Genomic DNA, 25,937 nt, shown 5'->3' with positions numbered 1-25,937 from the left:
AATTATTAGGCTTTTAGCCCATTTATTATTTCCAATAATTCTTGAATCCTAGAGGCTCATATGCTCCATTCATGACTGTCAAACAACATTCTTGTGTACGTGACAAGGGGCTGCGCAGTATCTTCTCTGATCAATATCTTGGTAGTTCGGCTAGGTGGTTAGCTAGAGTTTATCTCCTCTCTGTAATCTTATCTCTACTTAGCTTCTTCTCCAAGATGTAATCTAAACTGTATGCGCTATCAGGGAGGTGCGCCCCTGCCTATAAACACGTACGGCGTCCCCTCCGATCGAGGTAAGACGCTTTCCGCCATCGCACATGGTAATCAGAGCAATTCTCTTCCACGTCTAAACCCTAGAACTCCATCCAGTGCAACTATGTCGTCTTCCTCTTCCTCCGGTGCCTCCCAGGCTGGCCCCAATGGCCAAGTCACGGAGAGGCTCTCCCGCACCAACTACGTCCTGTGGCGCGCGCAGATCGTGCCGCAGCTGAGGGGCGCAGGTGTCTTCGGCTACGTCGACGGCACGACACCGGAGCCGGCCAGGATCCTCCACATCAAGGACAAAGAAGGGAAGGAATCCACAGAGCCGAATCCCCTCCACTCCATCTGGGTGCGAGAGGACCAGCAGGTGCTCGGGTACCTGCTGAACAACCTCACCAAGGAGGTGCTCGTGCAGGTGACCGCGATCACCACGGCGCGCGAGCTCTGGATGGCGCTGTCGGGGATGTTCTCCTCGAGTCGCTAAGTCGCGTAAACAACATCAGAACCTCTCTGGTGAACGCACAGAAGGGCAACAAGACCGTCGCCACCTACTTCGCCGAGATGCGCGGCTTCGCCGATGAGCTGGCCGCCGCCGGAAAACCTCTCCAGGATGATGAACTCATCTCATACATCCTGCACGGCCTCGACATGGACTACCAGCCACTCCTTTCTGCCCTCGACGCCCGCATCACCCCGGTATCCCTCGATGAGCTTTTTTCAATGCTTAGTAATTTTGATCAAAGGGTGGCGCAGTACCAGGGATCGGGCGGCTTCAAGTCGTCGGCTAACGCCGCGACGCGCGGGCGCGGTGGCTACGCTCGTCACCGTGGCCCTCCTCGCTCCAAGGGCAAGCAGGGGAGCGGCGGCAGCAAGGGCGGGTCCAACTCCTGCGGACGGCCCAACTACACCAACACCAGGGGCCGCCGCGGTGGTTCCTCCAGATCACGCCCGGACGCGGTGCGCTGCCAAATCTGCGGCAAACCGGGCCACACGGCAAAAGATTGCTGGTACCGGTTCGATGAGGATGAGGCCTCCTCTGAAGATGAAGAAAAGGTTGCCACTGCTGCTGACGGCTCATATGGCGTCGATACCAACTGGTATCTGGACAGCGGCGCAACAAACCATCTCACCGGCGAACTGGAAAAGGTGACACTCAAGGAGAAGTATCATGGCAAGGACCAGATACACACTGCAAGTGGTGCAGGTATGAGGATACGTCACATTGGTCATTCAGTTTTTCGTACCCCACGTCGAAAATTTCATCTTCGGAAAATTTTGCATGTCCCTAGCACTGACAAGAACCTTCTATCCGTTCATCGTTGTGACGCCCCCGATTCAATCGTACACTAATCATGCACGCAAATGTGTACGATCAAGATCATGGACACACGGGAAGATATCACAACACAACTCTAAAACATAAATAAGTCATACAAGCATCATAATACAAGCCAGGGGCCTCGAGGGCTCGAATACAAGTGCTCGATCATAGACGAGTCAGCGGAAGCAACAATATCTGAGTACAGACATAAGTTAAACAAGTTGCCATAAGATGGCTAGCACAAACTGGGATACAGATCGAAAGAGGCGCAGGCCTCCTGCCTGGGATCCTCCTAACTACTCTTGGTCGTCGTCAGCGGCCTGCACGTAGTAGTAGGCACCTCCGGGGTAGTAGGAGTCGTCGTCGACGGTGGCGTCTGGCTCCAGGGCTCCAGCATCTGGTTGCGACAACCAGGTAGAAGGGAAAGGGGAAGAGAGGGAGAAAAGCAACCGTGAGTGCTCATCCAAAGTACTCGCAAGCAAGGAGCTACACTACATATGCATTGGTATATGTGTAAAGGGCCATATCGGTGGACTGAACTGCAGAATGCCAGAATAAGAGGGGGATAGCTAATCCTGTCGAAGACTACGCTTCTGGCAGCCTCCGTCTTGCAGCATGTAGAAGAGAGTAGATTGGAGTCCCCCAAGTAGCATCTCCAAGTAGCATCTCCAATAGCATCGCATAGCATAATCCTACCCGGCGATCCTCCCCTCGTCGCCCTGTGGAAAAGCGATCACCGGGTTGTCTGTGGAACTTGGAAGGGTGTGTTTTATTAAGTATCCGGTTCTAGTTGTCATAAGGTCAAGGTACAACTCCAAGTCGTCCTGTTACCGAAGATCACGGCTATTCGAATAGATTAACTTCCCTGCAGGGGTGCACCAACTTACCCAGCACGCTTGATCCCATTTGGCCGGACACACTTTCCTGGGTCATGCCCGGCCGCGGAAGATCAACACGTCGCAGCCCCACCTAGGCACAACAGAGAGGTCAGCACGCCGGTCTAAACGTAAGCGCGCAGGGGTCTGGGCCCATCGCCCTGAGCACACCTGCACGTTGCGTGGGCGGCCGGAAGCAGACCTAGCCTAGTGGCGTTCCAGTCCAATCCGGCGCGCGCCGCTCCGTCGCTGACGTCTGAAGTGCTTCGGCTGATACCACGACGCCGGGATACCCATAACTACTCCCACGTAGATGGTTAGTGCGTATAAGCTCGTAGCCAACTCAGATCAAATACCAAGATCTCGTTAAGCGTGTTAAGTATCCGCGAACGCCGAACAGGGCCAGGCCCACCTCTCTCCTAGGCGGTCTCAACCTGCCCTGTCGCTCCGCCACAAAGATCCACTCGCGGGTGCTCCACCAGCCGACCCGTCTTTGGTCACCACATGTATCATGTATAACGTATATAGTATATACCCGTGATCAACTCCCAAGTGATCACGGCCCGATAGTATAGCACAGCAGACGGACAAGAATGTAGGGCCATAGATGAAAAATACTAGCATCCTATGCTAAGCATGTAGGATTGCGGGTAAGGTATCAATGACTGTAGCAACAATGACAGGCTATGCATCAGAATAGGATTAACGGAAAGCAGTAACATGCTACACTACTCTAATGCAAGCAGTATAGAGGAGAATAGGCGATATCTGGTGATCAAAGGGGGGGCTTGCCTGGTTGCTCTGGCAAGAAGGACGAGTCACCAACACCGTAGTCGAACTGGGGGTCGCCGGCAGTCTCGGGGTCTATCGGAAAGAAGTAACGGAGAGGGAACACAATAAATAACAGAGCAATCAAGGCATCACAAAGCGTAACAAGACAATACGCGGTGTTCGGTGTTCCCTAACGCGGTAGTAGGTGATACCGGTGAAGGCGGGAAAACATCCGGGAAAGTATTCCCGGTGTTTCGTGTTTTCGGACAGATGAACCGGAGGGGGAAAGTTGCGTGTTTGCTATGCTAGGGATGTGTGGCGGACGAACAGGCTGCGTATCCGGATTCGTCTCGTTATTCTGAGCAACTTTCATGTAGAAAGTATTTTCATCTGAGCTACGGTTTATTTTATATTAATTTTAAAAGATTTAGTTCATTTTTTAGAATTAACATAATTAATTAAATAAGAAAATGTAATTATGATGTCAGCATGATGTCAGGGTGATGTCAGCGGTCAGCTTTGACCGTTGACCAGTCAAGCTGACGGGGGGGCCCACATGTAATAGTCTGTCTAGTTAACAGAGTTAATTAGTTTACCTGATGATTAGGTTAGTCTAAACAGAATTAATTAAGTTAAATTTAATTGGTTAATTAATTAATTAATATTTTATTTATTTATTTATGCTTGAAGATATCTTTTTTTATTTAAACAGGGGCAAGGCCCACTGTTAGTGACTAACAGGAGAGGGTTAGTGCTAATCTAACCCCCAATTAGCAGGGGCCTGCCTAATCTGGCAGAGGCGCAACCAGCAGGGGCTACGCCCGTGCATAGACGGGGCCGCCGACGCGGCAGGCCGGCCGGCCAGGAATGGCGGCGAGCGACACGGCACGGGAGCATGAGGGACGAGCGCGGGGCTGCGCAACCGGAGGGGCGGGCACGAGCGGAGAGACACGGTGCGGTAAGAGGCACGCCACGCACAAGAGCAGAGCTCCGACGTTGGCGACGACGCAGGACAGGACGCGGTCAGGGCGGCCGGTGCGCGTGCGGGCGCCGGTGAGCGAGGCCATGGCCGAAGTGGCCGGAGCAGGGGAGGAGGAGGAGTTGTCGGGGCCTCACCACGGGGCCGTGGGGTCTAGGCAGCGGTGCTCGGGGAGGAAGACGGGGACAATGTTCCGGTGAAGAGGCGAGGTGGTCGAGGCGAAGAAGCTCCGGTGAGGTGGCGATGGCGACCGGCGACGGCGTCGATGTCCAGGGGTGGCGAGGTCTGAAGGTGATGGTGACGAGGTCCTCGGGCGGCAGCGTGGTGACGGTAGGCGAGGCCGATGGCGTGCGGCGAAGAAGCAGTGGGGCGGGGCAGTCCGGCGATGGTGGGGTGGCGTTGGGTTGTGCGCCGACGTCCGGCTTGGGGCGACGGGATCAGGGCGCCCCCGATCCAGATCTCGCAGGGGGGGGAGTGGGAATTGTGGGTAGTGAGTGGGGGAGTGGTGCGACGGGATAGGGTTTCTGGGGGGTTGGTGGCCTTGTAGGCCAGAGATGGGGGCGGCTGGGTCGGCCGGTCGGCCAGCTGGGCCGAGGCCCAACAGGAGGGGAGGTTTTCTCCTTTTTTGTGTTTTATTTTCCTTTTGTTCCTTTTCTTTATTTCTTTTCTGTTACTTTTAGTTTCACTTTTATTTTAGATTTATGACTTATAAAAGTAGTCCCTAATTTAGTCTAAATAATTATACTACGACCACATAAGTTTGGGCAACTAGATAGAATAGTTTAATAATTTTTTTAATTGTAAAAAGCATTTGATTAATTATTTTGCTACTATTTTATTTACTTTAGGACAATCAAACACTTTCAAAGATGTTGGTTTCTTCACCATTATTACTTATGCATTATTTGGCTCACTCCGAACATTTTAGTTTTAAGATTGGAAAACTTTTATTATTTGTTTGATTTTGAATTTGGATTTGAATTGGTTTCGAATTAACGCGAGATTAGTAACCGTAATGGAGTTGACGTGGCATCATTAGTAGAGGGTTACTATAGCTTGATTATCCGGGCGTCACAATCGTATCACACTTGATAATCATGTTTACATTGAATTTCATCCTTTTTTCTTCTTGATCAAGGATCAGGTCACGAGGAGAACTCTCTATCGAGGTAGATGTGTTCGAGGTCTTTACCCGTTGATTCCGGAGCTTCAACAACACAATAAACAAGCTTGTGGTGCTATCAAGCTTTCGGCCACACGATGGCACGACCGTTTAGGGCATGCTTCATTTTCCTTACTTGATCGTTTACTCAAAAAGAATAAACTCCCGTTTGTTGGGGACCGAAATATTGAAACCATTTGTGATTCTTGTCAGAGAGCAAAAAGTCATCAACTTCCATATCCTGTTTCCACTAGTGTCTCTACTCAACCATTGCAATTAATTTTTTCTGATGTATGGGGTCCTGCCCCAAGTTCTGTTGGTAGACACACATACTATGTCAGTTTCATTGATGACTACAGCAAGTTCTCTTGGCTCTACCTTCTTAAAAAAAGGTCCGCAGTTTTTCAAGTCTTTAAAAACTTCCAAGCTCTTGTTGAACGGCAATTTGATAGGAAGATTCTTGCTGTCCAATCCGACTGGGGTGGGGAGTACGAAAAACTCAACTCCTTCTTCCAAACACTAGGAATTTCTCATCATGTGTCATGCCCTCACGCTCATCAACAGAATGGGTCTGCAGAACGTAAGCATAGGCACATTGTTGAAGTTGGCCTTGCTCTTTTGGCCGAAGCTTCTATGCCCTTAAAATTTTGGGACGAAGCATTCCTCACGGCCGTACACATCATAAACATGCTCCCTAGTAGGGTTATCAACAACGAAACTCCCATAGAACGACTCCTTCGTGTAAAACCAGACTATAAATCACTTCTGTGTTTGGATGCGCATGTTGGCCAAATCTCCGCCCTTACAACAACCGCAAACTTATGTTTCGCTCCAAACAGTGTGCGTTCCTTGGGTATAGCGCTCAGCACAAAGGTGTCAAATGCTTAGACATCTCGTCTGGTCGAGTCTACATCTCTAGAGATGTTGTTTTTGATGAGACAAAATTCCCCTTTGCTGATCTTCACCCCAACGCCGGCGCCTTACTCCGTCAAGAAATCCTACTCCTTCCACCTCACCTCTCCGGTTATGATCAAGGGGGCCACGAAAACTGTGATGATCATTTGCTGACTAATCCTCCTAACCATTTGCATGAGGCTTGTGATGTTCCAGGAGATCATAGCGGCGAAAACGGTGAAGAAAATGAAGAAAACAGTGCAACACACTGTCCATATCGTGTGTGTCACGGCAGAGGGAGCAGATCCGCCTCGGGATCCGGCGTGCCAGGTGCGGCAGGTGAATCTGCCTCGGGATCCGGCGCGTCAGCTGCAGCAGGCGAATCCGCCTTGGGATCCAGCGTGTCAGCAGCGGCGGGCGGACCCGCCTCGGATCCAGCCGCGAGCAACTCCGCGTTGGCCACGCGGCCTGCTGTGGCTGGTGGTGGCGGCTTCCCCAGCCCGCACCAATCAGCGGTTGCCATGCGCCAGGCTCCCATGGGCCCGATCGGCTCGCGGTTTGGCACCCAGCCGGCTGTGTACAAGCGGCGCGAGGCAGGGCGATCGGCCGGTGCGGGCCCAGCTGCGGCAGGCGCTGGCGCGGGATCAGATGCCTGCCTCGATCAGACCATGGTCGCTGGTCAGGCGGGATCTTCTGCACCGGTTTCCTCCTCAACGCCCCAGTCGCGAGCCACAGAAGATCATCCAGGAGCAGAACCAGCAGAGACTGCTGGTGCAGGCGGATCCGCCTCGGATCTGGCGTAGGTGGATTCATCTGCCGGATCTTCTGTGGCGCAAAACAGCACTGGTGCACCACAACATCGCACACGGCTGCAGTCAGGGGTAACTAAGCCTGTTAATTATAAACACATAACAAAATATGGTTTGATCTGCTCCACAGGTGAACCAGGTGAGCCCAATATGCTTGAGGAGGCCCTTGGCGATGAGAAGTGGAGAAAGGCAATGCGTGAGGAATATGTGGCACTACAGAAAAATAAAACGTGGCATTTAGTCCCTCCAAGGCAAGGTAAAAATCTCATTGATTGCAAATGGGTTTTTAGAATCAAACGCAAGTCTGATGGAACAGTTGATCGTTACAAGGCAAGGCTAGTTGCTAAGGGTTTTAAACAAAGATATGGCATAGACTATGAGGACACATTTAGTCCGGTGGTAAAAGCTGCAACTATTCGTCTTGTCCTATCTATTGCTGTTTCCAGGGGATGGAGTCTTCGACAGTTAGATGTACAGAACGCGTTTCTTCATGGTGTTCTGGAAGAGGAGGTTTACATGAAACAACCTCCTGGGTTTGAAAACAAACATGCACCCTCTTATGTATGCAAGCTTGATAAAGCACTGTATGGACTGAAGCAGGCCCCTAGAGCATGGTATTCTCGTCTCAGCAAGAAAATGCAAATGCTTGGATTTGTTCCTTCAAAGTCTGACACTTCATTGTTTATTTACAATAAGGCCAATACATCAATATTTGTTCTTATATATGTTGATGATATTATTGTCACAAGCTCCTCTGATGAGGCAATAACAGGACTGTTGAAGGACTTAGGTGCTGAGTTTGCTCTGAAGGATCTTGGGGACCTGCACTATTTCCTAGGGATTGAAGTGAAGAAGCACAAAGATGGACTTCATCTCTCCCAGGAAAAATATGCAAATGATTTGGTAAGAAAAGCTGGGTTGCAAGGCTGTAAACCTACCACCACTCCTTTGTCTAGTACAGAAAAATTGTCTCTCACAGAAGGAACACCCTTGAGCTCAGAAGATAGCACAAGATACAGAAGTCTGGTGGGTGCACTTCAATATTTAACTCTCACTCGACCTGATATTTCTTTTGCTGTTAACAAGGTGTGTCAATTCCTTCATGCACCAACCACAGTTCATTTGACTGCTGCAAAACAGATAGTAAGATATGTGAAAGATACTATGGGCATTGGCCTCAATTTTAGCAAGTCATCTTCCACTCTTGTTAGTGCATTCTCTGACTCAGATTGGGCAGGATGTTTGGATGATAGACGCTCCACTGGTGGTTTTGCAGTATTTCTTGGATCAAATCTGATCTCTTGGTGTGCCAGAAAACAAGCTACTGTTTCAAGGTCCAGCACAGAAGCAGAGTATAAGGCACTAGCTAATGCTACTGCAGAAATTATATGGGTACAATCCATTCTTAAGGAACTTGGTGTAAAAATCACTCAAGCTCCATGTCTGTGGTGTGACAATTTGGGTGCAACTTATCTTTCAGCAAATCCAGTTTTTCATGCAAGAACGAAACACATTGAGATAGATTTCCATTTTGTCAGAGAAAGAGTTGCTAGTAAACTTCTAGACATTCGGTTTATACACTCTCAAGACCAGGTTGCAGATGGGTTTACTAAAGCCTTGCCCATACGAAGCTTTGAGAACTTCAAGTATAATCTCAACTTGATGAAGTTGTGATTAAGGGAGGGTGTCAAACAACATTCTTGTGTACGTGACAAGGGGCTGCGCAGTATCTTCTCTAATCAATATCTTGGTAGTTCGGCTAGGTGGTTAGCTAGAGTTTATCTCCTCTCTGTAATCTTATCTCTACTTAGCTTCTTCTCCAAGATGTAATCTAAACTGTATGCGCTATCAGAGAGGTGCGCCCCTGCCTATAAACACGTACGGCGTCCCCTCCGATCGAGGTAAGACGCTTTCCGCCATCGCACAATGACAAGGGGGCATGGAAAGTTTAATCCCACCCTGGTAGTGAAGGATGTATTGTACCAACATATAAGGTTGGCTCTTCCACACACTACTAAAATTTTAAAGAGATGGCACACACACACACTCCTCCATTGCCCGTGTTTCGTGAGCGAGCCAAGTCAGGCTACAACATATGACACGGCTACTTCCCTGACATCGCCGACCACCTCCACAACATGTCGATCCCTTCTTCCAGGGATTGTTCGCAATTGATTTTTTTTACAAAGTATAAAAACGACGTCTTGGCAACAGTAAAGCCATATGAGACCAAAACTATGAAGAGGTAAGACCGATCAACCTTTCCAGCCACCCCTCTAATCGCATACACTGATACACATCACCTCGAACAGCGGTCGATACTCTGTTCGGTTGTTAGCAATTGATCAACAAAGGACCAGGTGTCGGGCCGTGGTAGGGTAGTCCTTGCATTGAATAGGTGGAGTGCAGTCTCAGGGGCCGCAGGCAGAGCTGGGGTTGCATCACAAACCAGCTTTGCGCCTACATGATACACACATAATACAACATTGTTCATCCAGCGATTTCGGGTAAACACTCCTCTTATCAACATCATCAGAAAACTCCAACATACTGTATTTTGTTAGACAACACACGCTACACTATCAGCAGCAACACCAATTTCAGACTCAAGGGTAGCCTGAATACAATCCTCTCGATGTACATTTCTACACTCTTCTTCTGAACACAAAACGGCACTCAATCTGGTTCGTGTTCAAGAAGCAAACAAGGTGGAAGACCACAAACACCGCTTCTGCATGCACATACAGATATTCACAGGTTCACTACCTGGCGTATACTATCTCCCCGCTGCTGTCCATGTCGATGTCGAGGTCCGAGTCCAGGTCATCCATGTCGTCGTCGAGGTCAAGGCCGTCAGGCAGGAACTTGTTGATTCCGAGGGCGCCGGCCGCCTGTATGGTCGCCTCTGCCATTATCTGCATGATCTCGTTCATGTTCTGCATCGGCTGGTCAGGCTCCTCATACTGGTTGCTCACTGTGGGACCGTCCATGAGGTCGGCTGGGAGGTTCTTGAGGAACCATGGGTGGTTCTTTATCTCAGGTATGGTGATCCTCTGCAAGCTCAAATGGCACAGGCGTTATCCTGAGGGCCGAACAAGCGAAACCGTGCGCGTGTCGATGGAGTGAGTACTCACCGTAGCTGGGTTGGCAACAAAGATCCTTGAGAGAAGGTTTCGGCAGTCCATTGGTATGTGAATGTAGTCCGGAATCGAGTACTGAACACCTAATATTTTCTGAAAAAGTTGAGCTCGGTATTTAGATGTTTGGCTATAACTGCAACTTGTGGAATTGCTAAGCTGAACGGCTGGCGGCATACCTGGATTGTCATTTTGAAATTCTTGGGATTTTCCGGATCCTCGAAAGGGTAGGCGCCGACCAACATCACGTAAAGCGTTACGCCACATGACCACACATCGGCAATCTCCATTCAGAGATAAATTATTAGTGCTTGAGCAAAAAACATGAAATACTTTAGATGTTTTTTTAGAGAGAAGTACTTTAAATGGTTGCTCCTCAATACCATGCACCACTCATGCCAACGAAAGGTGGATGGAATATTCATAAAGCAAGTAAAGCTTTTATGGCCGAGCAAAATGATTCAAATTAGGCAGCAGATGGTGGCAGAGTATGCATGAGACGGTTTAAACTTGAAAGCGCCAAGGTGGATGCATACCTTGCCATCGTATTCCTTCTTGAGCAGAACTTCAGGGGCAATATATGCCGGGGTTCCCACAGTTGACTTTGGTTGAAAATGTAGCACCGATGACTGTAAATTAGAGAAAAACAGGAGTGCAGATCACTTAAAAATCTGGCAATGGCATCCAGCACAAGTTTCATGGCGTAAGATGGTTCACATAAGGAAGCACTCAGGCGCCGCTCCACCAGATTAATACTAGCACAGAATACCTTGGAATAACCAAAGTCGCATATCTTGAGGCGAGGGGTGGTGCTTCCATCCAGCAGAGTGTTCTCGAGCTTTAAGTCACGATGGCATACTTGCTTGACGAATAGAACAAATTCATGTTGTCAGTTGCATAGGAAACTACATGGAAAGGTAAAATCATGTGGTAGGATAATTCGGGAAACAGATTGATACCATGGAATGGCAGTAGCTAACTCCAGATATCAGCTGCTGGAAAAAGAAGCGAGCCTGAACATACACATCAACTGATGAGTTAACCAACACGACAATTGTACCATCATACAAATCTTGATACAAAGGACTATACGGCAGAACTGTGAGTGAAGAGATATACCTCGTCGACGCTGAACCGACCGGCGGTGCAGATGCGGTCGAAGAGCTCCCCGCCGGAGGCGTACTCCATGACGATGGCGAGATGCGTCGGCGTCAGAATAACCTGAAGAACCGCAAACAAAAGGCAAGGCAGAACTCGTTCTTTGCATCATTCCACGACATAACCATCGAAGACGGCGATACTGCAAGCAAAGCGATCGTGTCTTCATTCGTAGTAATTTTCACTCACCTCCTTGAAGCAGATGATGTTGGGGTGCCGCAGCGACCTGTGGTTGATGATCTCCCTCTGCACGTTCTCATCGATCTGCGCGCACGCGCACACGCACGCATCATCAAACTTGTAAATACCAAAGGCCGTGGCTCTGGTCTGGTGCCAAGTGTGCGCGTGGGAAACCGGGAATGAATAAACAATCGAAGTGTGGTGGCGCGGCTGGCGGTACCTTCTCGCCGCGGTCGATGTACTTGACGGCGACGAGCTCGCCGGAGGCGCGGTTGCGCATGAGGCGGGCGACGCCGAAGTTGCCGGACCCGATGCTGCGGACCAGCTCGTACCGGTCGCCGTCCAGCATCACCGGCACATCACTCAGCGTCCCCGCCGGCCCCCTCTCCATCGCCCCCGCGCCGACGACTTCACCGCCGACCAAGACACGGAGATCCCCGCGCGCGCCCTCTCTCCTTATCTCTCTCGCTCGCGCGCTCGCTGCCGAACCTTTCTTCCTAACTCTCTGGCCGCGCGCTTTTCTTCTTAATTCTTATTGCCGCCACTGTCTACGAGTACAAGAAGAGAGGGGGATGACGTCATGGGGCGTGCTTATCCGAGGCTCACCTTTTTTTCCCTTTTACATTCTATCATAGGCTCACCTGACTGGGGGACCCACCTATATCATTGAAGCGGTCCAGGAAATCCACTCGCGGCTTTGAATCGGCAAGGTAACTGGAGCGCGGGCCCGGACGCGGGCTGTCATGGTGGGGCACAAGCGTCGGTATCACGTGTCTGTAGCGTGTGGAGAAGAAGATGGTGGGGAAAGGCGGGAAAGTATCTCGAGCTGGAACCGGGGATCAAATTACTGGTACTCCCTCCGTTCCGGATTACTTGTCGCACGTATGAATGTATCTAGATGTATTTTAGTTCTAGATACATCCATTTCAACGACGAGTAATTTGAAACGGAGGGAGTATCTTTTAATATATTTTTTTGCGAAATAAACTACCGGCACCTACGTCTCACGCATCAGGTTTTTCGTGGTGCGTCGCGTAATGTTTTTTCTTCATCATCATAAATATCAAAGGTGATTTGCTTTTTTCTAGTAAAAGGATTATCAGTAAAGGACGCAAAAATGACTAAAAGCTGATTTTTGCTACTAGTATCATGTATTATCAATGTATAGGTAATCGAGCAACTATCTTCTTCTTAGTTAATGAAAGGAAAAGCTTTTGCCTTCATTTCAAAAAAAAAAAAAAAACAATTGTTACATCCATTTCCTAGCATCGTACTTCCCTGGTAGAGCGAGATTGCAGTGTTTAGCACGGAGGCAAGGGAGACGAGGGTTGACTGTTAACATCTAGTGCACCACAGCACCAGCGTAGAGGGAGTACCCAACACTACGCACTGCACTGTAAACATCGCAACCTCTGCAGCTTTACAGTACGAGCAACATGCAACCACTCCCTCCGTCCCATAATGTAGCTTTTTGAAGCTACTGTAGTGTCAAAAAAGGTCATCTATTACGGGAGGGAGGCGGTACCAACCAATCATGTCTTTTCCATATAGGGTTAATAGGGTAGAACCACAGTACCACACAGTATATGGCTGCACGGTTCCATGGAAAATGGATTAGAGCCAGACGGCTACTGCTCATCTAACCTGGCCTTCTAAGCAGCAAAGATAAGACTTTTTTTTCTAGAGAAAGCAAAGCTCCAGAGCCGAAAGTCCCATTCTGCTTAAATGGGCTCCAGAGACAAAAGTCCTATTCTGATCCCAAGCTCAAATGGGCTCCAGAGACCAGAGAGATATGCTAGAGCTAGACTTGTACTCCCTCCGTTCCTAAATATAAGTATTTTTAGAGATTCCAATATGAACTACATACGGAGCAGAATGAGTGAATCTAAACTCTTAAAGTGTCTATATACATACATACGAAGTCCATATTGAAATGTCTAAAAAGACTTATATTTAGGAACGGAGGGAGTATGGGCCTCCCAACAGCTGGGGGCTTTTAAGTTCAGCTGGAAACGTACCTATATAAGAGATTGCTCCTGAGATTGAGCCAAACATACACTCAGAAAAAGAAAAGAAAAAAAGCAAAAGAACAAGAGGAAAGAGAGACTGAGACAAACATACCAAAAAAATGTATGTTTTCAATCACAATCGTGTGCAGAGCAGTACCCGAAAGACACATCAAAAATTCCCCCAAAAAGAGTAAATCAGCAATATTGACTTTCAATGAAATCAGACAGCGACTCAGTCAGACTGCAGATTGGACACTATGCCTAGCGGATGTCCCCATTCGCTATGGTCTTGACCTTGCATACCCCAGCCGAAGTTGTGAACGGAACATCTTTGTAGCACGCCACAAGCTCACCGTTGCTGTGCAGATCAGCGGATAACTTCTCCCAGGTTTTGCTTTTGGCGTTAAGAGAAGCCTCAGGCTCACCAGAGAACCCGGCAAAGGTCACCTTCTCCCCGACAGCAGCGGATTCTGGAGGCTCAACCAACTCAACCTAAACTTTCAAATGTCAGTTTCCACCAACCAAACTGGCTGCTGCCACTGTACTTTCATGATGCTTTATCAAACAGAGAGCGCATGAGAGGCAAACGTTCCTTACCTTTGAGTGGTCCTCGCTTGATGCAGCCAAAACCATAGCATGTGACTTTATACCACGCATTGCCACCGGTTTAAGATTGCAGAGCACACACACTTTCCGGTTCTGCTCATTCGTACCAGAAATTGCAAAATTAGGGAGGCAAGACCACCATGGCATAGACCAATGTCGTGACTAGAATGATTCTCAGAAAGACAGACCTGCATTTCCTCAAGAGGGATGAATTTGACAAGGCCGCTAACCACTGTTCTTGGTGCCTCTTCTCCAACATCGATCTCTTCTACGTAAAGTGAATCGGCATCTGGATGCTTCTCTGCTTTTCTGATAAGCCCTACCCGAATATCCAGCTTGGCAACTGAGGCATCCTCTGCTGTCTTTGATTTCGAACCACCAGATTGTTTCTTCTTTGAACTTCCCTCTGGATACGAAAGCGAGACAAGGAAATTTGAGAATGAATTTCTCGAATTATGAAATTGGTTCAGCAGAAGATAACTCAAGAGCACTTCAAGCGTAAGAAAAATGCCGCACTATGCACCAGTGTTTTCAAGAGAACATACAAATTGCATAAAAGTGAGCCACAAAGAAAATCCTGTTTCTAGATTGCCACAGGAGAAAACTGTTCTCCCATGTAATTCACACACAAAAAAACATATAGTAAGAATTTCACAAGTACCAGATAATTTTGTCCCCTTGAGCTTATCAGCAACTTTCTTGGCCTCGACGCCAGATTGTGCCTTTGAGATCCTTTCAGCTTGGCTGCCAGCGAATTTGATCCTAAACGCCTCAACTTCTTCATCTTTCTGCATTATTTCAAGTTACGAGATATAAAAGCAGGGCCAACTAATAAATTTCTTTTAAAAAAATGCAAATACGCACCAGTTCCTTAAATAGAGGAACTGGCTTTCCTATTTTGTGTCCTGCTGATATAAAATCCCAGGGTCTTTTAGCCTTGGCAGTTTCTCCTTTATCATCACAGAATGACAGATCTTCATCTGGGGACATATTTAATTGTCGCAGCACCTTATAAAGAAACAAACATAAGAGTGAGTTCAGGCAAAGGGGGTCTATTAACAGAAACTCTTAAACATGAAAAAGAGGATTATACTTCTCTAGAAAAGGAAGGCATAAAAGGCTCCAGCAGACAGGCAAGGAGATAGACAACACCAACTGAAGTTTTCATTACGATGGCACAGGCTGCTGGATCTTCCTTATAAAGCCTCCAAAATTGGCTCTCCTGTATTCAACAATTAGCAAGTCAAAGATATAACAGTGCTATTTAGAAACACAAATGGAAACCAAGACAAAGAAATGTATTTACTTGCAAATATGCATTTCCATCACTAGAAATCGCCATTGCACTCTTAAGTCCTTGTTTCAATTTAACCTGTAGCAAAAGGAGTGAGCATTCTGTTTCAGATCCTAGTAGCTGGCACAATGAAACAACACAAAACTAGACAGGAAGCAGGAAATTGTGCCATTTCACATGGTTCAAGTAAATTAATGACCTTCTCCATTGCTTCAAGATATTGTTCAACCCATTTATTAGTTTTTTCTGCAAGTGCGTTGGTCAATGTATGTGACTCGGCATTAGGAGCATCAGGTATGATGGAGTCGTATCCAGCTCCTACCAGAAAAGAAGATCAAAAATCAACTTAACGGAAGTGCCACAGAAAGGGGATAACCGGATGAGGATATAGTATGGTAGTAAATCACAGATAATCAAGATAAATTGGAAGAGAAAATACAAAAATCAACTGATAATACTTCTAGACAGTTAGATGGCAGGTGCAAGATTCTCCCATGACTAACCAGCTGGTTTTGCAACAAAGCTTAACACACGGTTGATGAAGTTTCCCAGGTTGTTCAGCAACTCGCTGTTCAATTTAGCTTGTAAATCAGCCCAAGTGAACAGTGTATCTGATACCTGAACACCCAAAACAGAAGTCAAATTAAAATATTGCAATGAATGTCATTATTAAATATTTTAAATCCATTAAACAAAATGTCTATACAAACCTCAGGGCGGTTCATAAGCAAGTAGTATCGCCATACTTCAGACGGAATATTAGTAACCTTCGCATCGTTGCCAAAGACACCAATACCATGACTCTTGGAAAATTTTCCTATAGATGTGAGGAATATTTAGCTATTATCAAGGGAATAAACATACATAATGTGCCATATTATATATGAATCTACTTCGGGGTAATTTTTGAATCAGGTCCATGCAAAACAGTGTCTCGATCATGCTGGACCATATCTTAGTCCATATATGCTGTTTAGCCAAACAAAAAGGATAAGAGATGCCATAACGGCATAACCCGATGTCTTCAAACCATTCATCCAATTTCATGATAATACTCTGGTGGCAGGAGAACAAGGGAGCGGTCGTGAAGCATGACCCGTAATGAAAACATGGTCCACTGCTTAATAATACCAAGCAACAATATAAGTACACAAACCTATACAGCTAGTCATTCTGGGACCGGAAAAGAAAGAGGCATGTTTAGGTTGAGGAAGGTGTCGATTACTTCTGCAGCATGAAGTGCATCACAATGCACCACAGCTCACAGTGCAAACATGGGCCAAGTACCGGGCAATATGCTCTGGAAAAAGAAATTGCGCTTCGGGAAGCCCAGGTCCAAGAGCCTCTGCAATTGCAGGGGAGTAAACGGAACATGTATTTCTATGGTGTAAACAAATGCAGCTGGATATGCTTGTGGTAGGGCTAGGGTTCCTACCAGCTCTACTCCGTAGGTTATACGGGCAGAACAGCGAGGGTTGGGGGCAAGGGCGGCGGCTCCGGCGCGTGGGCGCCGTCGCGAGGAAGAAGAGGGCGGCGCGGCTAGGGCAAGGTGAGCCGGGCAATAGGATAGAACTATCTTTATTGCTTAATTCCAAAAGGTATCTTACAATCTAATATTTATAACCTGAAAACGACTAGCCTAAGATAACTTGTGGGTCAAGCCCTTAATCTACTGCCCAGCGGGCCTCCTCCGGTTGTATTGTAAACCGGTCATAACATCTCTCCCCGCCTGCACAAACAGCTCGTCCTCGAGCTGAAAGTCTGGATAGTGTTGGCGGAAATCCTCACGTGGCTCCCAAGTAGCTTCCTCCACAGGAAGACCCGCCCACTGGATCAAGATGAACCATACCCCGCGACGAAGTTGCGCCTTCAACACCTTCTCTGGCTCCGGAAGAAGACGTCCATTGACGGTCGGGGGAAGCGCTGGTGGAGCCGCCGGTGGCTCTCCATGAAAAGGCTTGAGCAGCCCCACATGAAACACATCGTGGATGCGAGCGCCGGCCGGCAGCTGAAGACGATAGGCCACCTGCCCAACGCGCTCCAAGATGGCAAAGGGTCCCGCGTAGCGAGGCCCGAGCTTGCGCTTCGCGTGCGGGTCGAGTGACTGCGTAGAGCGGTGAAGAAGACGCAGCCACACCCAATCACCCACCGCGAACTCCGCCTCGCGATGGTGGTTGTTGTAGTAATGTTGCGCCAGCTGCTGAGCCTGAAGGAGAAGCTGACGGACCTCCGCAAGCATCTCGTCACGGGTGCGAATAAGGTCGCCCGCGGCCTCCGTCCTCGCCGTAGCCGGGTCCATCGGCAAGATCGACGGAGGTGGCCGCCCGTAGACCACCTCAAATGGTGTCGCACGCAGGGCAGAGTGGTAGGAGGTGTTGTAGCAGTACTCCGCCCATGCGAGCCAATCCACCCAAGCACGAGGCCGATCACCTGTAACACAGCGTAAATACATGGCGATCACCTTGTTAACCACCTCTGATTGGCCGTCCGTCTGGGGGTGGAAGGTCGTGCTGAAGCGGAGCTTAACGCCCGCCATCCTGAAGAGATCGCGCCAGACATGGCCTGTGAACACCGTGTCGCGATCACTGACGATCTTAGCAGGAAATCCGTGCAGACGGACAATACCGTCGAAGAAGGCACGAGCCACGGACGCGGCAGTGTAAGGATGCCCCAGCGCGATGAAGTGAGCATATTTAGAAAAGCGGTCGACCACCGTGAGAATGACCGACTTGCCTCCCACCTTGGGAAGCCCCTCGATGAAGTCCATGGAGATATCGGCCCAAACCTGAGAAGGCACATCCAGGGGTTGAAGAAGACCAGCTGGCCGTAGCGTCTCCGTCTTGTTGCGCTGACACGTCGCACAAGATTGCACCCAATCGCGAACGAGGGCACGATCACCAGGAATGTAGAAGTCGGCACGGAGACGATGGAGGGTTTTCTGCACACCCTCATGGCCAGCCGAGTGGGCTAGCAGCAAGACCTGGTGACGGAGATCGTCATGAGCGGGAACGAAGACACGGCGCCCATGGACCAGCAGGCCGTCGGAGAGGCGCCATGGCTCCTCCAGGTCGCCGGCCGCCAGCTGCTGCTGCAGGAGAACCGCATCGGCGGTGGTCGCGGTGGCCCGGCGAATGTCGTCGAAGAGGCTGAAAGTCGGCCCTGAGCGGATGCAGAGGGCCTGCCCCTCGGAGTCGCCGGTGACGGAGTCGAGGTCGGCATCGCGGCGGGATAAGGCATCGGCCACGGTGTTAAGACGACCCAGGCGATACTCGACGGAGAAATCAAAGCCGAAGAGCTTGCTAATCCACTGATGCTGGGGCACGGTGGAGAGCCTCTGATCCAGCAAGAACTTGAGGCTGTAGTGGTCCGTGCGAATCTGAAAAGACCGGCCCCACAGATAGGGCCGCCAATGGCGCACCGCCTGCACCAAGCCAATGAGCTCCCGCTCGTACGCCGCGAGCTTGAGATGGCGCGGGGCGAAGGGCCGGCTGAAGAAAGCAAGAGGCCCGTCGCCCTGATGAAGCACAGCGCCGAACCCCACACCTGAGGCGTCACAGTCCACAATGAACGGCCGGTCGAAGTCCGGCATTTGAAGAAAGGGCCCCGTCGTGAGGGCCCCCTTGAGGGCCTCGAAGGCTGTCGTCGCCTCCGCATCCCAGGCGAACGCGTCACGGCGCAACAACCGCGTGAGTGGAGAAGCGATGACACCAAACTCCCGGATGAACTTCCGGTAGTAGCCCGCAAGGCCGAGAAACCCGCGAAGAGCCCGCGGAGACTGGGGTGTCGGCCAGGCAGCGACGGCGGCCACCTTGTCGGCGTCCATAGCGACCCCGTCGGCCGAGATGACGTGGCCCAAGTAGGCCACCGAAGGCGTCCCGAACGAGCACTTCGAGCGCTTAAGATGGAGATGGTGCGCCCGAAGCTCGTTGAAGACGATGGCGACGTGTTGTACGTGCTCTGCCCAAGATGCACTGTAGATCAGAATATCATCAAAGAAAACGAGCACAAACCGGCGTAAGTAGGGTCGGAGGACGTCGTTCATCAGAGCCTGGAAAGTTGCCGGGGCGTTGGTGAGGCCAAAGGGCATCACTAAGAACTCGAAGTGGCCGTGATGAGTCCGAAACGCCGTCTTGGCGATGTCATCAGGGTGCATGCGCACCTGGTGGTACCCCGACCGGAGGTCGAGTTTGGTGAAGAAGCGCGCCCCGTGGAGCTCATCGAAGAGCTCGTCAACCACCGGAATAGGGAACTTATCCTTGAGTGTGACAGCATTAAGGGCACGGTAGTCGATGCAGAAACGCCATGTGCCGTCTGACTTGCGGACGAGAAGCACCGGTGCGGTAAACGGCGAAGTGGATAGCCGGATGATGCCCGCCGCGAGCATGAGTGCACACTGCCGCTCCAACTCATCCTTCTGCAACTGCGGATAGCGGTAAGGCCGTACCGCCACCGGTGCAGAGCCTGGCAGAAGATGTATACGGTAATCGTACGCGCGGGCGGGCGGCAACCCCTGTGGCTCGGTGAAGATGTCGCCGTGCTGCTGTAGGAGGCTCTCCAATAGTGGGTGCTCGGCCGTGGCCGTGGTCGCGGCAAGCTAGAGTGGAGGGGTGGGTGCGGCACCCCCAATGCCGGCCCACCAAATGCGGCGGCCTAACTGCCAGAAGGTCATCGTCAGCGCGTCGAAATCCCAGAGAATAGGACCAAGAGTGCGCAAGAAGTCGACGCCGAGGATGAAGTCGAAGCAGCCCAAGTCGATGCCGGTGCAGGTGATGGAGAATTGCTCATTGCCAATAGTGATGGGCACGTCGCGGGCGAGCCCGTGGCAGCGGAGACGGTCACCATTAGCGACGGTGACTCGCAACTGTTCACCGCCGGTCGGCTATAATGCCAGGCGCCGCATGGTGGTCTCCGGCAGGAAGTTATGTGTGGACCCTGTGTCCACTAGGGCCACCAGGCGCTCACCCTGGATCATGACCGGTAAGAGCATCGTCCGTTCATCACGGATGCCGGCCAGCGCGTGTAGGGACACCACAAGGGCGGTGGCCGGGGCGGGCGCGGGTGCCGCTGCGGGCTCCGCAAGGGCTGGGGCGCCGAGGCCATCCTCCAGTGGCTCCTCCTCAGACTCGTCTGTCGTCTCCAAGTAGAAGAGGCGGGGACAGACATGACCTGGTGCATAGGGCGCATCATAGTTGAAGCACAAGCCCAGTCGCCGGCGTTCCAACTGTTCCGCCTGAGTGAGGCGCCTGAATGGTCGCGTCGGTGCCGGGGCGGCTGCCGGAACGGCTGCAGGGGACGCCGGTGCCGCCGGAGACGGCCGGGGAAGCTGTCGGCCCCCACGTGGCGCAGATGGACGCGTCACGGCCTGGGCGCGCTGCTCGAACGCCCGGGCATAGTACATGGCCGTCTGAAGGTCTTGGGGCCCCTTCATCTCGACGTCCACGCGGATGTGGTCGGGGAGACCGCCGATGAAAAGTTCCGCCCGCTGTAAGGCCGTCACACCGGGTGCGTGGCACGCCAGGGCCTGGAAGCGATCGGCGAAGTCCTGCACCGTGGAGGTGAACGGCAGACGGCCCAACTCGGCCAAGCGGCTCCCGCGTACCGGTGGCCCAAAACGCAGAAGGCACAGCTCTCGGAAACGATCCCACGGGGGCATGCCGCCCTCATCCTGTTCGAGGGCGTAGTACCATGTCTGGGCGGCCCCGCGGAGATGGTAGGATGCCAGCCAGGTCCGTTCCGACGCGGGCGTGCGCTGGCCACGAAAGAACTGGTCACACTGGTTGAGCCAGTTAAGCGGGTCGTCGGAGCCGTCGTACGTGGCGAAGTCGATCTTGGCGAACCGAGGTGGCTGCTGGTGTGGCGCGCCCTGGCCCACTGCCTCGGCGTTGCGGAGGGCGGATGATGGCGCACAGGCCATGGTGGAAGGCCCGACGTAGTTCCCAGCGGCGCCCGACACCGCGGGCTGCAGCGGAAAACCGGACGGTGGACGGGCCTCCTGGTAGGCCGATGGCTGCCCGTTGAGCCAGCCGGGGAGTGGCGATGGGGACGGCGGAAAGCGGACCTCCTGTATTGGGAGCCCGCTCGACGAAGACCTGCCCAGGTTAGGGCTGGGCGGGGCCGGTGGAGGACCCTGCTCCGAGGCCGCTGGAAGGTAGGGCGCGACGGAGGACGGCGCGGTCCAGGTGGGCCACTGCGGCCCCGTGGTGGCGACGAGTGGCGGGGTTGCCGACGCGATCTGCGGCGGCCACTGCGGCCAAGGCGGCGATGCGGCCGCTGGGGCGGGAAGCGTCGGGTAGCCTCCGGTGATGGCCCCCGATGCCGAGTACCACGGAAGCGCCTGCTGACCCGCAGCCATGGCTGGATGGAGTGGTGGGGGCGGCCCGTACGGACCTGCCAGGTAGAGGCGGATCCCTTGAACCGCGGTGACGAGGTCGTTGAGGACGCCCGCCATGGCCTCCGGCGTGAACTGTTGCGGCTGCGAGGGAGGTGACGGCGGCGGCGAGTGTTGGACGGGGGCCAGTGGCTGCCCTTGGCCCGGCGTGGTGCCGGGTGCCGTTAGGGCCGGCGCTGAGAGCGACGCCGTGGTGCCCGCCGAGAGCGAGGCCGTGACGCCCGGCGCAGAGGCGGCGGTGGTGGAGGAGTTGGCGGGCAGCGGTGATGGGGGCGGTGGAATTGGCGGAGACATGGTCGAAACCCGGTTACCTGATACCAAATTGGTAGGGCTAGGGTTCCTACCGGCTCTACTCCGTAGGTTATACGGGCAGAACAGCGAGGGTTGGGGGCGAGGGCGGCGGCTCCGGCGCGTGGGCGCCGTCGCGAGGAAGAAGAGGGCGGCGCGGCTAGGGCAAGGTGCGGCTAGGGTTTCCGACTCCTCTCGAGCCGGGCAATAGGATAGAACTATCTTTATTGCTTAATTCCAAAAGGTATCTTACAATCTAATATTTATAACCTGAAAACGACTAGCCTAAGATAACTTGTGGGCCAAGCCCTTAATCTACTGCCCAGCAGGCCTCCTCCGGTTGTATTGTAAACCGGTCATAACAGCTTGACTGATAAATCTCTTGAAAGTCAATAGGACTTTCAGCTCAGGTAAACAGGAAAGTGTTAACCAAATATGAATGACTAGCATGAACTGTGTGCGACAATCAAGCGTTAGGTTCAAACAAAAATGTGGAACGTACCTGCTTCATAGTTCAAATATTCAGTAACGCTTATGGTTTTCATCATTGTCCAGTTTTCACCAGTTCCCAGTAGTGTTGAAGGGAACATGACCTGAAAATTACATTTTAACAAATAAGTAACTCATGGAAAAGAAGTACAGGCATTAAACGAAAAGCCAGTATACACATGCTATCCATACATTTCAATACAGCTCGCATTAGACTGGCTTCTTAAAGGATAATTTTTCAATTTCTAAAAGTACTAATTACTTGCAACGAAAGCAAACTTTTTCGAGCTATAACAGAAAATTCATGCCAGAATTGGCTAAAGCACACCAAATGCAACTGACCCTTGAATACTGTTTGTGTGTTTGCAGCTTTTGCGTGATTTAACTATTACTTATAAAAAAATCAATATTATAAAAAAATCCTTATAAAAATAATGCCGAACAATCACAGTACTCCACTGAATAGAGGGTCAAATATTCAGCAAGAAATCATAATTTGCATTTTTTTTCAGTCCTATTTTGTGGTGAAAACAAACCCACTGGCTGGGAATACTATTGTCCTGAATTACCAGTTGAACAAAACTTAATTTACAAATATATGCGCTAACATAGGTATGTTTGGATGGTATCCAAAACTCACCCTACAAATATTTGGTCGTGTCCAAAATTTTGTTATTTTGTTGGATGGTTGACGGGATTTTTGGCTTGCCAATGCCTCTTTGGCAACTCTAGTTCATCTTTCTTGCCATATTGACCAAAATTTTGGCTAGCGAAATGAAGCCAAATAACTACTAAATTCATGCCAAAACAAGCTTGAATAACTAAAGAAGGTGTTCACCATATCATAGACATCATACCGTGTGAAATGGCACATTATCTTTACCCATGAACTGGAACAACTCTACATTATCAGGATCCTTCCACCACTTCTCCCAATCAGGCGTATATGATGCTGTGATAGATATGTACCCAATTGGTGCATCAAACCAGACATAGAACACCTGCAAACAATCATAAATGAGAAATAAGATAAATGCATAACAGCAGAATATCTTGATATCTGATATGCCCAAACCTTGTCTTTATACTTCTCATGTGGAACAGGAACTCCCCATTTAAGATCTCTGGTGATACAACGTTGCTTTAACCCTTCCTTCAACCATGCGTTTGTTGCTTGAATAGCATTTTGACTCCACATACCAGCTACTGAAGTGTTGTTAATATAGTTTACCAGCTTATCACTCAATAGAGGAAGCTCCAAAAATAAGTGATCTGTGTCACGAATACGTGGAGCATTCTTACAGACCTAAAAAACAGAAACAGAACAGGAAGGTTATCATACGCAGTTTCACGAGTACACACCTTGTGCGCTCAGGTAAATCATAATGGTACGCTGAACACAACTAAATATATTACAATAAGTATTGTGCATGCTTACCTTGCACTTTGGATCAATTAACTCGGTTGGGTTCAACAAGTTGCTGCAGTTTTCACATTGATCGCCTCTTGCCGCTTCATAGTTACAGCCCTCAGTCGGACATTTCCCCTCCACGAGCCTATCAGCTAAGAATCGTTCACACGTGTCACAATAAAGCTGCAAAGCAGAAGATATTATATAACAGAAACAGCATGCAGAGATGAATATATGCAAGACCAGGCTAGGAATTAGCTGCACCTGCTGCATGGTATTCTCCGTGAGCCATTTGTTCTCCATCAGTTTATGGAAAATTGCCTGGCAGACTTCTGTCTGTTCAGGAGCGGATGTCCGCCCAAACTTGTCAAACTTTATGTCAAACCACTTGTAAACCTCGTCATGGATAACATGGTACCTACATTTTCAGCCGGGAAAGCTTACTATGAATAAAATGCTTTCATTATTCATATTTACTATCAAAAATTTACTAGCTAGGTGTGTAAGCATATCACAGGTTGATAACTGAAATTTTTGTGCATATGTGTGTGTAGCACAATTCAAAGCAGTGTTGGATAGATTTCATAACAGTCAATTTCCGAATCCTGTAACAAATAAACCAAAACTTAACTAAAAAAGCATCGAGAAGTAAAGGCTCTCTCACTTGTCACAGATCTCCTTGGGCGAGCACTTCTCCTCCAAGGCCTTGGTCTCGGTGGCCGTCCCGTACTCGTCGGTGCCGCATATGTAGATCGCGTTGTACCCTCGCAGCCGACAGTACCGCGCGAACACGTCGGCGCTGAGCACGCCTGCAGGTGACGACCAAAACCGAAACCATCAGAAAAACAAAAGGGCGGGGAACAGCGAGAGTTCGAGGCAACAAAATTGGGGGAGGAGATAGCACAGCAGAAGGGGGTGCTCACATCCGATGATGTTCCCCAGGTGTGGGACGTTGTTGACATAGGGCAACGCGCTGGTGATGAGTATGTTGCGGCGGCCGGGGATCGGAAGCTTCGGTGGCGGTGACGCCATGGGGAGGGACGAGAGGTTTATCCGTTTAGGGTTAGGAGACTTGGGCGTGTTCGGTCTGCAACAGCAAGCAATCAAGCAAACAATCATCAGATCTCCAGCAGCAAGCAACAGTCAAATAGCAGCCACAACAGCAGGCCTTCAGGTGGATCAACACCACGCAGCGGCGTCGGCGGCAGCACACAGCAGCTGGGTCAGCGACCATCACAGGCACAGACTAGCCGGCGGCAGAGCAAGTCGCCGCCGCTCCGCGCGCTGGTAACCCCTAAAATCCTAGGTGGTCGGAGAGGGGAGCGGGAGAGAGGGACTCACCTCCTGGCCGGGATGCAGCCGCCGCCGTCGATGACCACCAGGGAGCGGGAGGAGGGACTCACCTTCTGGCTTTTCGTTCGGCAGCCTCGCTTCTCGCCCAGGTCGCTGGCCGGGCCGCGCAATCCATTTTTTTTTTTGTCTCAGCCCATTCAGCTGGTGAAGCGACCGTTGCAGCCCGTGGGAAGCCAGCTGGGAGAGAGGATGCAGACTAAAAAAAAACTATGTATTTGCTTTTCTTTTCTTCTCCGATTTAGCAGTGTACAGAGAGCGTTTTCTGTGAAAATTTTGTGTTCTTGCACAGAAAATAGTTACGGCATAAATTTAGAATGATCTAAATTAGAAAGTAACATGAAAAATATATAGCATGATTTAGGTCAAATTTTGGACATTTTGCACAGAATAAAAGCCTCGTATGTGTACCACCAACCAATCCTCGCATTTGCATAAGTTTGCAAACCAAAAGGCGCAAATCCAATTCGGCTCTTGGAACCATATGCTCTTGTGCACCAAATATAGATTTTCCAAATGACAAAAAAATATGTGTCACACCAAAATGTTACCTGCA

General features: G+C 50.4%; 2 protein-coding genes across 2 annotated transcripts; both read right to left on the bottom strand.

Moving 5' to 3' along the window:
• Nucleotides 1–9,572: 9,572 nt before the first annotated feature.
• LOC119299493 (serine/threonine-protein kinase SAPK9-like) lies at nt 9,573–12,088 on the bottom strand. Its single transcript, XM_037576712.1, has 9 exons — nt 11,767–12,088; nt 11,556–11,630; nt 11,328–11,429; nt 11,168–11,221; nt 10,978–11,070; nt 10,745–10,837; nt 10,388–10,492; nt 10,206–10,304; nt 9,573–10,124 (listed from the first exon to the last, which is right to left on the bottom strand). Exons 1-9 carry the CDS (start codon nt 11,935–11,937, stop codon nt 9,834–9,836), a joined length of 1,083 nt encoding a protein of 360 aa, XP_037432609.1. The 5' UTR covers nt 11,938–12,088; the 3' UTR covers nt 9,573–9,833.
• Nucleotides 12,089–13,646: 1,558 nt separating this feature from the next.
• On the bottom strand, nt 13,647–25,522 carry LOC119299492 (probable methionine--tRNA ligase). Its single transcript, XM_037576711.1, has 18 exons — nt 25,373–25,522; nt 24,955–25,118; nt 24,696–24,840; nt 24,296–24,449; nt 24,059–24,214; nt 23,696–23,926; nt 23,478–23,621; nt 22,634–22,724; nt 16,166–16,272; nt 15,959–16,073; nt 15,655–15,773; nt 15,468–15,533; nt 15,255–15,383; nt 15,026–15,169; nt 14,823–14,949; nt 14,350–14,567; nt 14,153–14,254; nt 13,647–14,047 (listed from the first exon to the last, which is right to left on the bottom strand). The coding sequence occupies exons 2-18, from the start codon at nt 25,061–25,063 to the stop codon at nt 13,817–13,819; spliced, it is 2,388 nt and encodes a 795-aa protein (XP_037432608.1). The 5' UTR covers nt 25,064–25,118; nt 25,373–25,522; the 3' UTR covers nt 13,647–13,816.
• Nucleotides 25,523–25,937: the final 415 nt, after the last annotated feature.

Source organism: Triticum dicoccoides, chromosome 5A, assembly GCF_002162155.2.
Source record: "Triticum dicoccoides isolate Atlit2015 ecotype Zavitan chromosome 5A, WEW_v2.0, whole genome shotgun sequence".
Taxonomy (NCBI): Eukaryota; Viridiplantae; Streptophyta; class Magnoliopsida; order Poales; family Poaceae; genus Triticum; species Triticum dicoccoides.
The sequence above is the reverse complement of the archived record's forward strand: the minus strand, read 5'-3'. Positions and strand labels throughout refer to the sequence as shown.